The sequence below is a fragment of the Schistocerca piceifrons genome, chromosome 8, assembly GCF_021461385.2.
Source record: "Schistocerca piceifrons isolate TAMUIC-IGC-003096 chromosome 8, iqSchPice1.1, whole genome shotgun sequence".
NCBI lineage: Eukaryota > Metazoa > Arthropoda > Insecta > Orthoptera > Acrididae > Schistocerca > Schistocerca piceifrons.
The window spans coordinates 455,677,563-455,691,421 of NC_060145.1; the positions used below are offsets into that span (position 1 = coordinate 455,677,563).

General features: G+C 43.6%; 1 protein-coding gene across 1 annotated transcript in view; it reads right to left on the reverse strand.

Moving 5' to 3' along the window:
- Positions 1 to 13,859, reverse strand: part of LOC124712446 (popeye domain-containing protein 3-like) — a 250,260-nt gene that overhangs the window by 182,167 nt on the left and 54,234 nt on the right. Inside the window, exon 2 of the mRNA XM_047242741.1 lies at positions 853 to 934. Within this exon, the coding sequence (XP_047098697.1) occupies positions 853 to 934 (82 nt within the window). The remainder of the gene's footprint in view (positions 1 to 852; positions 935 to 13,859) is intronic.

Genomic DNA, 13,859 nt, shown 5'->3' on the forward strand with positions numbered 1-13,859 from the left:
GGAAGACGGATAGTCGTCTTCGGTTCATTGGTAGAATTTTGGAAAGATGTGGTTCATCTGTAAAGGAGACCGCTTACAAAACACTAAAACGACCTATTCTTGAGTACTGCTCGAGCGTTTGGGATCCCTATCAGGTCAGATTGAGGGAGGACATAGAAGCAATTCAGAGGCAGGCTGCTACATTTGTTACTGGTAGGTTTTATCATCACGAGAGTGTTACGGAAATGCTTCAGGAACTCGGGTAGGAGTCTCTAGAGGAAAGGAGGCGTTCTTTTCGTGAAGCGCTACTGAGTAAATTTAGAGAACCAGCATTTGAGGCTGACTGCAATACAATTTTACTGCTGCCAACTTATATTTCACGGAAAGACCACAAAGATAAGAGAGATTAGGGCTCGTACAGAGGCATATAGGCAGTCATTTTTCCCTCGTTCTGTTTGGGAGTGGAACAGGGAGAGAAGATGCTAGTTGTGGTACGAGGTACCCTCCGCCACGCGCTGTATGGTGGATTGCGAAGTATGTATGTAGATGTAGATGTAGATGGCAGTCAATAACTGCAGTGCCGACTTCCTCTCCGTGCTAAGGTGTTGAAGTTCCCAGCTGCAGTGCCCACTCATTCAGTATGGTGTAGTTTTGGTAGACAGACATTGCAGTTCCCACTTACCATTTGTGGTGAAGTTCCAGCAGTCAAAATCATAGCATGCATTTACCAAGTGTAGTGAAGTTGCTAGCAGTCAGGCATCACAGTGTACATTTAGCCAGTGCAGTGAAGTTCCAGCAGTCGGACATTGCAGTACCTGCTTACTATAATAATGTGGCTAAGGTCTGGCATCAGACACTGCAGTAACCACTTACCCAGCGTGGTGAAGTTGCCAGTGTCCACGACCCATGACCCGTTGTGTGACCCAGTCGCGCCACTGCTCTGGCTCCCGCCCATCTGTAATGACAACAACAAAATCAGATTGTTACTCCAAAAAAGGCATTCCAGTGAACCTCCTTGCTAACGTTACAATGTACAAGCTCATTCATGTGAGAAGTAATAGTAGGTACAAGCCTCCCTGGTACCATTGTCCAGCTAGATGTTATGTGTTACTTTCCTAAGTCATCTTGAAGTCAGGTTCAAATTGACAAAGCTGATCACCTCTAAGCCAAGACTGGCTGGCAGTTTTATAACCCAAGGTGGGCGTGTCCATTTGTACCGTCTATAAGGAAAAACTACTGGATCCCCCAAAAGAAATTTAATCTTCTGATTGAGCTCTCCCTAAAGACGCCAAGCCTTGTCTAACGTGAAGATACATCACTCCCAAGGATGTGACCGAAAACCCACACTGCAGTCAGCGCGACCAGCAGTTCGCTAAGCTGGATATCACACCCCCAGACGCATGAAAACTCGCTTGTCAATTCATAAGCGAGTGACGAAATACACCCTCACTAGAAGGACCTAATGAACCTGCCCCTTCTTCTGGGAAGAAGATGCAACCAATGGCCAGAGCACTTAAAGTGTCGTTCAAGTCGTATCTGGATCCCTCAAATCCAACATTGACACATTACACGGACAAGGAACTTTAACTGCACGTAGCCCATCTACTGTGTAGATCAGACATGATATCACATAAGCTATGAAGTTCACCAAGCATAGGAAACTGTATTCTCAAGAAATTTACCGATAAAACGGTAAAATCCTAACACAAATCACCAATAGCATGACCTTACAGCAATACCTCCCTTGGAAATCGTTCAAGGTCCTCGTGTTGAGAATGCAAGAAAGACACTGTTCGCTCTCACGAAATCGCTGACCAATCAGCCTGCTCAGCTCGTTCATGGATTTTAAAGCTTGTCACTAGGCAATGCGCCAATAATGAATCGTCACGTGAGAACCCAACAGTTCCTTCACGAAGTGGAACAAAATAATAACAGACGGCTACAGTATGAACAAGGTGACAGGAGCAGTGTTCTCAAGTGCTTCAAAGGCTTACAGCAGTCTCTAGCTGCACCTCAACTTGAAACTGAGCGACGTTTGTTTCTTCGACGAGCTCATATGTCTCGATTTTATTTATTTATTTACATGTCAAGTTCCGTAGGACCAAATTTAGACGTAAAAGTCCGCCTGCTTAGCTGGGTGGAAACGTGCTCATTTCCCATGCAAGCGGGCCCGGCTTCGATTCGCGGCTGGGTTGGAGATTTTCTCCGCTCAGGGACTGGGCGTTGTGTTTTGTCCTCGTCACCATTCCATCCTCATCACCGGCGCGCAAGCCGCCCAATGTGGCGTCAAATGAAATAAGACTTGCACTCGGCGGCCGAACTAACCCGAATAGGGGCCTCTCGGCCAACGATGCCAAACGCTCATTTCATATTTTTTACAACATAAAAGTAATAACAGATAAAAATAATATGTTTTTGAAACCGAAAGAAGTTAATCCATAAGTTTAAGTAAACGAGAATCAGCTTAATTTTTCAAGGAACTCCTCGACAGAATATAAGGAGTGGCCCATGAGGAAACTTCAGTTTAGATTTGAAAGCGCGTGGATCTCTGCTAAGATTTTTTATTCTAGCGGTAGCGTATTGAAAATGGATGCAGCGGTATACTGCACACCTTTCTGCACAAGAGTTAAGGAAGTCCGATCCAAATGCAGGTTAGATTACTCCCGAGTATTAACCGATTGAAAGCTGCTTACTCTTGGCAGTAAGCTAATATTGCTAACAAGAAATGACAGTAAGGAATATATATATTGAGAGGTGAATATCAAAATACCCAGACGCGTGAACAGGGGTCGACAAGAGGTTCGTGAACTTAACACCACTTATTGCGCGAACCGCCCGTTTCTGAGCCAAAAATATCCTTTTAGAATGGGAAGAGTTACCCCAAAATATAATAACATACGACATAAGCTAATGAAAATAAGCGAAATATACTAAGTTTCGTGTCGAACAATCACTCACTTCAGATTTTGTTGAATTGTGTGTTAGGAACTGTTAAAACTGAGTCTTACTGTGATTTAGCGTTAGGTTTTTTTTTTTTTTCTACAAGCCATGAACTTAGGTCAGGGCTTAACAACTGGCCGGTTTTGAGCGCGAGTACTCGCGTCTGCTCAGGCACGTGCTCGCGAGCAGGTGCAAGGTCACGGAGTAGTGAGGGAGTGGAGGGAGGGGAAATGCGCGCACACGTTTGAATAGGGCCGCAGCGTGGCTATTGAATTCGCGCCGACTGTGTAACATCTGGACCGATCCACGATTTCTACCATCATAAGACTCCGCTTCAATCATGCCTCTTTCCCACAGCATCTACATCGGATCAACGTTTACAGTTCACCAGCATGTGAGTGTGATCCTGAGTCGGAAGCTGATGTCAACCACATCTTATTTATGTGCCCCAAATTTGACCGTGAACGGTTGGTCTTTTTGAAGATATTGCTGAGTATGGGCTACCATCTTCCTCAATCAGCTTCTTCTCTTTTGTGTACTAAAGACGTTCGTCTATATAAAGTGATCGTTAACTTCATCAAGAGTACTGGTCACAATCTGTAGGTTTTAATGGTGTACGTCAATTATAAATATGTCTTGCTGATGAAGGTATTTCAGAATTGGTGTGAATTGTAAGCCAAGACACTTTTAATTATTTTTCAATTCAATTCAGTTCAATTTTTAAAACATTATGTACAAAACTGTAACAGTTAAGCTTTTTATTCTTGTAAATATGCATTTCTGTATTTGTTTATTCAATTATGTGTACATTGTCACTGTGTTGCCGATGGCTAAATTGAGTACACACTCAAAGACCAAATAAAAAAAAAAAAAAAAAGTACTACGATCAGCTCTAACAGTCGCTTCGCTGGTTAAGAATCATGTCAAGTCGCCGTTGTGTAACCCCAACCATGCTTTCGCAGCTCAACCCCCATTGGGAGGAATTGTATTTGTTTACAGAAAAAGATGCTGTTGCAAAATGTTTAGTATGTCACTAAACGCTGAATTCTTTTAGGAAATTTAATTTGCAGCGACATTATATGTTGTACCACGCGAAAGACTACGGAAGTGTAAAATGTGATGGACCAGATCGTGCACAGGAAGTTATTAAACTTAAAAGGAAGCTATCGGAAGAAGATCTGGACGACGGAGAAAAATTAACTGAGGCATCTCTCAGAGTGAGTTACAAAATTGCTTTGCTTTTAGCAAATTCCCTGCGCCCCTTCACTGATGGCGATTTAATAAAAGAATGTTTGGTAGTTGCAGTGGAACACTTGTGCCCATCTCAAGTTGAACAGTTTCGGATTGTGCCATTATCTAACATGACAATTATGCGTCGCATACAGGACATGGCAGACGACGTCCAGAGCCAGCTTGCAAATATCTGTAAAGATTTTATGGCGTATTCTCTAGCTCTGGACGAAAGTGTTGATATCACTGGAACAGCGCAGCTTGCCATATTTATTAGAGGTGTTAATAGAGATCTTCAGGTGAGGGAGGAGCTCCTCGATGTAGTAGCCATGAAGAACACTACAACCGGAGGTGATATTTTAAGTAGTGTTGAAGAACGCGTTGAAAATATAGGATTGTCGTGGAATTCTTTAGTTTCAGTGTCTACAGACGGTGCACCAGCGGTGACAGGGAAAAAATCAGGTTTAGTTGCGCTGTTGAAGGAGACAATACAAAAACTGACCGTGCCGAATGAAAACCATCCCTGCAGGTTCCGTGCAAGACTATCATCAATTTGAGTGGCATGGTGTTGAGTGATGATGCGGTCTCGGTTTTGCAGAAAGGTCTCAACTTCGCTCCCACCCCTAAGTTCACTCCGGTCGCAGAAATTGTTAGTGCTGTTGAACAAGTTGCAGCTCGACTTCCGCCAGAATCAGCCGAGGAAATACGTCGTGAAACTTGTCGTGCGTTGACGAAATCCAAGCCGATGAAGTCAAATATCAGCAGTAAAGAGAGGGCGGCCATTCGTGATCTGAGGGAGCGTTCTGAAATTGTAGTCTTACCGGCTGACAAAGGCAATGCTACAGTTGTTGTCTCCCATAAGGACTACACTGATAAGATGCAGAGCCTGCTAAATGACGATTCCTACCAGAAGATCAGCGTTGACCCTACAAAGAAGGTGGAGAACAAGACGAGGGCGCTTCTCAAGGACGCAGATTTACCGGAGGGTGACTCTAAGAAATCGTTACCTCAAGGTCCGGTACCGCCTAGACTATATGGACTCCCGAAGGTTCACAAAGAGGGGGTACCATTACGCCCCATTGTCAGCAACATCAGGGCACCTACATATTTGTTGGCCAAATACCTGACGGGAATGTTAAGTCCTTATGTGGGTAAATGCCCTCATCACATCCGTAATTCCGTGGATTTTGTTAAACGCCTTGATAGCTTCAGGTTGGATGAGTCAGATATCATGGTGAGTTTTGACGTCGTTTCCTTGTTTACGAGGGTACCCCTGCGAGAGTCACTAGAATTGATTAGTCAGAAGTTTGACGAGGCATGTCTTGACTTCCACGTATTTTCTTTTTAATGGAGAATACTACGAACAAACGGAGGGAGTCGCCATGGGTAGCCCACTCTCACGGGTGGTAGTGAATTTGTACATGGAGAACTTCGAGGAGGAAGCCCTGTCGTCATCCGTATGGAAACCTACTTGCTTTTTCCGTTACGTGGACGACACGTTCGTCATCTGGCCACATGGTATGGATAAACTCCTTGACTTCCTTACCCATCTAAACTCCATACACCCCAACATCAAATTCACAAGGAGACTGAAACGGAGGGTAAATTACCTTTCCTTGACGTCTTGGTCAAGAGAAGGGCTGACGGCACCCTAGGTCATGGGATGTATCGGAAGACAACGCACACTGATCTGTATTTGCACGCAGTCAGCTGCCACCACCCTTCACAGAGGAATGGGGTACTTAAAACTCTAGTACATAGGGCGCGCACTATCTCTGACGCAGAGAGTCTACCCCAGGAATTGGAACATCTGGGAACTGTATTTCGAAAAAAAAACGGGTACTCAGAGTGGCAGATTCAACGTGCTCTCCGCCCAACCACTGCAGCACAACCTGTTGAGATGGATGAAGTCACGAGGGAGGAGGTAGGCACTGCATTTATTCCATACACAGGCGCACTCTCGGCGAAAATCGCCCGCATTCTGAAGAAACACCGGGTCGGAACTGTGTTTTGTCCTCCGAATAAAACTCGTGCACTGGTGGGGAGCGCCAAAGATGACCTCGGTTTGAGGAAGGCCGGCGTGTACCAGATTCCGTGTCAATGAGGCAAATCGTATATTGGTCAGACGATGCGTACCGTCGAGGATCGATGCCGTGAACACCAGAGGCACACTCGACTGATGTATCCGAGCAAGGCGGCGGTCGCTGAACATTGTTTGTCGGAAAATCACGCCATGGAGTATGACCGCACGAGGATTCTGGTACAGACGTCGAGATACTGGGACAGCGTTGTTAGAGAGGCCATCGAAATTCGCACCAATGACGACCTCATAAACCGTGACTGTGGCTATAATCTTAGCAAGGCTTGGGAACCAGCGATTGGGTTAATCAAGAGTAAATCGAGCAAACGTATAGTTGTGACGACCACGGCGGACAGAGCCATCACACCGACGTCATCTCAGACGCCGTCGCAATCTGTTCCACCGCGCGACCGTGGCGCGGGGCGCGGACGGCGGAGGAAGCGCGCCGCGGGCGGAGGGTATTTAAATCGGCCGCCACCGCGAACGAACCCAGTTCCCTCTGAGCAGCCATAGCGTACTGATCTCCGTGCCGGCACGTTCACAGTAGCTCAGTCCGTCAGTTCACCTGATGATGGCGACATGTATGATCGCCGAAATATTGTGCCCGTTGGACACTATAGACCGGCAGCACACCCGTGGATATTTTGATTATCAAATACGCCGGGAGAAACTCAAGAATCACGTTATTCACATAGTTTAGTTGCCCTTAAGGAAGAATTTGATCAACGCTTCCAAGATCTGACAGCACTAGATAGTGATTTTGATCTGTTCTCCTCTCCATATTCAGCGAATATTGAAGAGATTCGTCCTGAGCTGCAACTACAAGTTATTGACCTGCAGTGTGACAGAGAATACAGAGAGAAATTTCAGAACAAGAAAAACATTTTGGAATTCTACAGACACTTCCCTCAGGATAGATTTCCTCGTTTGCACAAACTGGCGGCTACAATAATATCATTGTTCGGTTCCACGTATGTTTGTGAACAACTATTCTCTGCAATGAAATGTAATAAGACGCGCCTGAGAAACGCATTGTCTGATTGAAATGCACAAGAACAATTACTCCGAACATAGACGCAATTGTAAAGGGAAAAAGTACAAGATAACCGAGAATCCCACACTTCAATGACACCTTTTATTGTGTAACAGTTCACAAATTAATACGAATGTAGGGACATACACTAAGCTAATAAAATTATGTGGCACATGTACATTCTCCTTTATTTGTTTCGTTTGTCGCAGTAATAATTCGAGAGTGATATCCCTGCGGGTGGCTGCAGATTTACATTGACTGGCGGCAGCTGTTGTGTGCCCCACGTGACTCTCCCCACTCACCGCTCTGGTCCAGTAGTGGGGGTAGCGTGCTCGCGCTGCTCCTGCTCGCGCCTTGCTGCTCACAGCTTGCTGCGCAAGCACGTATGTTGTGAAGCCCTGACTTAGGTCATGAAGTGCACTATTTGAAACCGGGCCAGTGTTGCACACAGAATCCTTTACTACCAAGCTAGTGTCATCAGCATACAGAAATGTTTTAGAGTCAACCGTAATACTAGAGGGCAAATCATTTGTGTAAATAAGCAACAGGAGTGGGCCCAACGTTCTTTCATTGGAAAAGTCTGTAGTTAATGGAGGAACATGGTGATTAATGAAGTTTTGCAAAATAACCTCAAGGTGAAATACTCTCCTCTTTGTGTGCTGTCATTTGGCAAAATCTCATTTCCATTTCTTAAACCGTTTATGAATTATGAGGAATGTTGTGGATATTTCACTCTGGATTTATCGCTGGCGTGGTGCGATAGCAAATGAGTGCTCTATGTCAGATCAGGTTTCTCGAGCTTGGGTGCAGGTAGAGACCTTCAACCAAGTCTAAAGAAAAATTCAATATTTTAGCTAAATTTCATATACAGAACCATATTATATAATTTCAATCAGACGCAAAAACATAGCGGCCCCTATTCTTAATTGCAAACTTTTTCGAATTTCGTGCAGTGTCTTCCTTCCACGTAAATATGACAGTATCTACGACCATTATCGAAATGAGAGGCACATCATAATGAACTTGACAGATAAAACTACAAGTAGAGCAAAAAAGAATTTTTTTACCGAATAGTTTCAGTAAAATCGTTTGAGAAATACTGCAGGGAGTGCGCGTCCATTCTGTCGTCGCCGACCGGCCGAAAGGTGGCAAACGGCTGTCGGTCTCCCATTCTGAACAAACGAGTGATCTCGGCCAGCTGTGGTCACTGCGCCACCTGTACCGCTGCTGTAACTCAGCATGCTGCACAGTGTGTCGACGTGTTGCCGCGGCCTGCTCACTCACCAGTTTGTCTCCTGTCGAGCACATATGGGGCATCATAGGACGATAACTCGAGTGTCATCCACAGGCACTATTTACCGTCCTTGTATTGCCCAACCGAGTGCAACAGGCATAGAACTCCATCCCACAAACTGACAACCAGCACCTAAACAACACAATGCATACATGTTGATATGTTGGTTTACATTAACCTTGATTACATAAATATGTTATCTAGACAAGTGTATTTCCGAAATCCTGTAGTTCTACATTAATTTATTTTCGTGTTGCTATTTTTTCCGGCAGTGTAATCGTATTTACGAAGGTTCACAGATGACAACCCCAAAAAGCGGGGAAAGTCTCGGTAATCGTAAAAAGATCCCACAGTGGTGCATAAATCAAGAATACAGTAAATAGCAATTAGTAGTAACCTTAAAGCTCCCCACCCCCAATTCTGCAAAAAATCGAGTTCCATTGTATAAAACAGCTTCAAAGGTCGTATTACTCTGTAGGTGAGATAAGGAGTTAAATGTTTGAGGTTAGGCGTGCAAACGAGAGAAAGATTAGAAGAGATTTGAAGTTATGAAATACATTAAATGTAACGTTGAAAGTCACTAACTTGGTTCAAATGGCTCTGAGCACTATGGAACTTAACATCACAGGTCATGAGTCCCCTAGAACTTAGAACTACTTAAACCTAACTAATCTAAGGACATCACACACATCCATGCCCGAGGCAGGATTCGAAACTGCAACGGTAGCGGTCGCGCGGTTCCAGACTGAAGCGCCTAGAACCACTCGGCCACACCGGCCAGCAAAGTCACTAAGTGCTGTCACGACTAGACACTGGGTGAGTGTAATCTGCGTAATTTTCACTTCATTCTGAGCAAAATCTAGTTTTTCATGTATTTCAATATTTATGACGTGAAGCCACTTTTCGACGTATGAACTCCGCTTCTGAACTTTCATAGACGTTTTCTGTCGGAGGACCTGTTCTTATGTCTTGGATCTCTGTAGCATATCGATGATCGAGTTGGCTTAAGGCCAAAGTTCGTGTTATCAGCGGATATTCCAGTTTGCCTCCACCTGAGCAAACCACAATATGGTATTGTGGGGCCGAAAGGGAGGGAGCCGCCGCGCCGGGCTATATATCCTTGACGATTCCATCCCTGTTTGTTAACTCCATACGACACAAATTTTTATTCGGGTCACCACAGACGGGATGCGTAACTATGCTGACGTGATGCGTAACTATGTGAGACCATCCGTTCAGTCAAAAACGGGACGGAACTTCCAACAGATTTATCAACTCTCAAAACCACATTACTAAATTAGGTAGAGGCGTTGCTTTTAAAAAGAGTAACAGAACTTGTCAGACAAAGAGTAAAAATCAGTAGTTTTTCTGCTACTCCACGAATAAATACGGCGTATCGCTGTGGGTGTATCACCGCGTCGCCACGGGCGAAAACGTTCAGCGTCACGGCAATATTCTTCTGTCTTCGCACTCGCGCCCGAACTTCGCCGAACAACTTTTTGAGACTGCCGCGAGTGACTATCGCACAGGGCTGCCCGTAGCATCAGCGTCTAGCACTCGCTACAATGTCATGTCTCCTTAACTATGTGACGAACAATGATATAATTTTACAGATATATGCAGTGTTATATGTGGACACTATCTGCAAAATGTGTTGGGAATGCAGTTAGTAGTAAAGAAGTAATGAATTAAAACGTTATGGCTGATGCTGGAGATTTACTCCTTGAAACTGAGAATACTACTACTATATCCTGAGACTCCTACTTATGCATCCACTCATAACATAGTACGATTCTTAAATAGTAAAATATCGCCAGTTGGTACTTTTAGTGATCTTCCCAAGGCATTTGATTGTGTATAGAACTGAAGTTTCATGGAACTGATGGCATTACACACAGCAGGTTTGAGTTATACTTAACAATCATAATGCAAAAGGTTGGGCTGAACAATTCAGACAATGTAAGAGAGATAGAAACTTCTACTGACTGGGAAAAAAAAACAAAGGGAGTCCCACAGGGTTCTATTTTGGATCCACTCATTTTCCTTATGTAGGTCAATGGCCTTCCCATTAACATTCAACAACAAACAACTGGTACTTATGACAAACTATACAGGTGCTATAATAGATCCTATTAGAAAGACAGCAACAAAAGAGGTTGTAACTTACGTTTGTCCAATAATTATTAACAAACAACTGGTACTTATGACAAACTATACAGGTGTTATAATAGATCCTATTAGAAAGACAGCAACAAAAGAGGTTGTAACTTACGTTTGTCCAATAATTATTAAATGGTTCTCAGAAAATGGACTCTCCCTAAATTTTGAAAAAAAAACGCGCTATATTTAGTTCGGTACAGCAAACAAACAGATTCATAATAACGACTGATGTAGCACATGAGCAGCAGTCAGTAAATAGCGCAGAATGCTCCAGATGTTTAGGTGTGCATATCGATGAACACTTAAACTAGAAGAAGCATGTTACTGAGCTTCTCAAGCAATTAATTTCAGCTACTTTTTTCTTAGTATAATTGCTAATCTTGGAAACAACTGAATTAACCTCCTGACATATTTTGCATATTTCCGCTCAATGAAGTCTTACGGAATAATTTCCTGGTGTAACTCATCACTTAGAAAGGAAGTACTGAATTGCACAAAAGCGGCCAGTAAGAATAATATGCGGCGTTCATCGGTGGACGTCATGTACTTACCTCTTCTAGGAGCTAGGCATTTTAAATTCACCATCACAATGCATATACTTACCACGGAAATTTGTCATAAGTAAGCCATCACAATTTGAGAAAAACAGCGATGTCCTTACCAACAATGCTAGAGGGAAAAGTGGCCTATATTGCCCATTGTAAAGCTTCAGTGGCTCAGAAAGGAGTTCAACATGCAGCAACAAAAATTTTTGATAATTTGCCCATAACATAAATTGTCTGACAGGTAGCGAAGACAGTTTTAAATCTAATTTAAAACTGGCCTATTTTACACCTGATTTTAGATATATGTGATGATGCTGTGCTGATTATATTTATGTTTTGACGATGCCATTATGGCCTTATCACTTTAGGACATGGTGTAAAAAACATCTGAGGATGGTCATTACGGACTGAAACCGGTCATCGTCTAAAGAACTGATATTGTGATCAAAGACTAGAAAAATAAAAAACATTTGACACTACTGGATCACTGTTTGTATACGCGACCATGTCGCAGTTGGTAAAATCATTTCTCCTAGGCAAGTCCTTCTATTCTACTGACTAATTTCTGCTTAAAACTGGTAGCCAGTATAAAAACGAAAACCAAAAAAAATATCAAGTACAGTTGCATGAGTCGGACTAAAACTAACAAAGTGTTCATTAATGTTGACACTAATCGCGTATACGTGTCCTGTAAACTGACTCATTTCACATTATTTCGTCACGGGATCGTTTAGCTGGCGAGAGAGCGTTACGGAGATGCTAAACAAACTCCACTGGTAGACGTTACAAGAGTGACGTTGTGCATCACGGAGAGATTTACTCTTGAAATTTCAGGACAGCAGTTTTCAGGAGTCAGACAACATACTACTTCCCCCCACATGCTTCTCTCGTATTGACCACGAGGAGAACATTCGAGAAATTAGAGCCACTACAGACGCTTACCAACAATCATTCTTCCCACGCACTATTCGTGAGTAGCACAGGGTTGGGGGGATCAGATAGTGGTACCAAAAGCACCCTCCGCCACACACCTTTAGGTGGCTTGCAGAGTATGATGTAGATGTAGATGTTCAAATAATGTGTGGAACATGTAGCTTACTAACCGAACAGTGAAAAGGTAGTAAGAGACAAACTCTCAGTTTGTGGGAGGGCGTCAGTGAGAAAAAGTTTCGTAAGAGTTTGAGATCACGTGTGAAGTTTGCTGAATGTCGCTAAGCCCTCTCATTTTCAAACGTAGGAGGAATATAGTCTGAGTAACTTCAAATGGTTCAAATGGCTCAGAGCACTATGGGACTTAACATCTGTGGTCATCAATCCCCTAGAACTTAGAACTACTTAAACCTAACTAAGGACATCACACACGAGCATGCTCGAGGCAGGATTCAAAACTGCAACGGTAGCGGTCGTGCGGTTCCAGACTGTAGCGCCTAGAACCGCTCGCCACACCGGCGGGCGTACTCTGAGTAACTCGTGCACTGTGAGTTACAGCGCCTCACGACATATGCAAAGTTCATAACTGTAAACCTTTAACATAAGAACAGGCCTCTTAATGAACATCTTATAACAGCATTTTAAATTTTCAAATTTGCGCAATAATTATATGAAATACTGAAAATCAAATTTTTATTGACCCTGGAACCTGCAACAGGAATTGTGCACCACGAACAGGGCTACCCGTTTAGTGGAGACCGTACTGGGAAAATGATCACCCGCAATAGTTTACGTATGTGCACGATGTTCAGTTCAGATTTATAGTAGTATCAATATTAGGGCATTGGAGAAGCAGAGGTATCGGATCTGGGATGCAGTGGAGCGTCCTGGAGTCTCCGCATGTAATGAAAGTATTAGGACGATTGATAAGTTCATTGAGTATTTGATTTGCGTGTTGGTATTCCTGTTGTCATTGATCGTATGTAACTTTTTATTTGTAGTTCACTGTTGCTATTTGAGTTTACATATTGTCATTTTGTCATCTGAAGATACTGAGTGGCGCTGTGGATGCCAGAAAATGGAGTGCCAAATGGATAGATCGGTACATTCCCGACACGTTCTTATGTTTTATTTCAGCAGAGTGGTAACAGCAGCGGAGACAAAAATGGTTCAAATGGCTCTGAGCACTATGGGTCTTAACATCTGTGGTCATCAGTCCCCTAGAACTTAGAACTACTTAAACCTAACTAACCTAAGGACATCACACACATCCATGCCCGAGGCAGGATTCGAACCTGCGACCGTAGCGGTCACACGGTTCCAGACTGAAGCGCCTTTAACCGCACGGCCACACCGGCCGGCTGCAGCGGAGACAGCGATAAACATATGTGTCTTGTATGACGATAATACCACTGGACACAGCACGGCAAGAAGATGGTTCTCTCGTTCTGATTGTTTTGCCATTAGTAAGTCTCCGCGTTGAGGAAGACCTTCGGTCTTAAACGCATTAATTCATAATGATACACGTCACTGTACTCGATAACTGGCGAATGTAATGAACTGTGATCATTCCACCTTCGTGCGACATTTGCATTCAGTGGGGAAGGCTCAAAAGTAGGGTGTATGTGTATCGTGTGCTCTAAGCCAAAATCACAAATATCAGCGGAT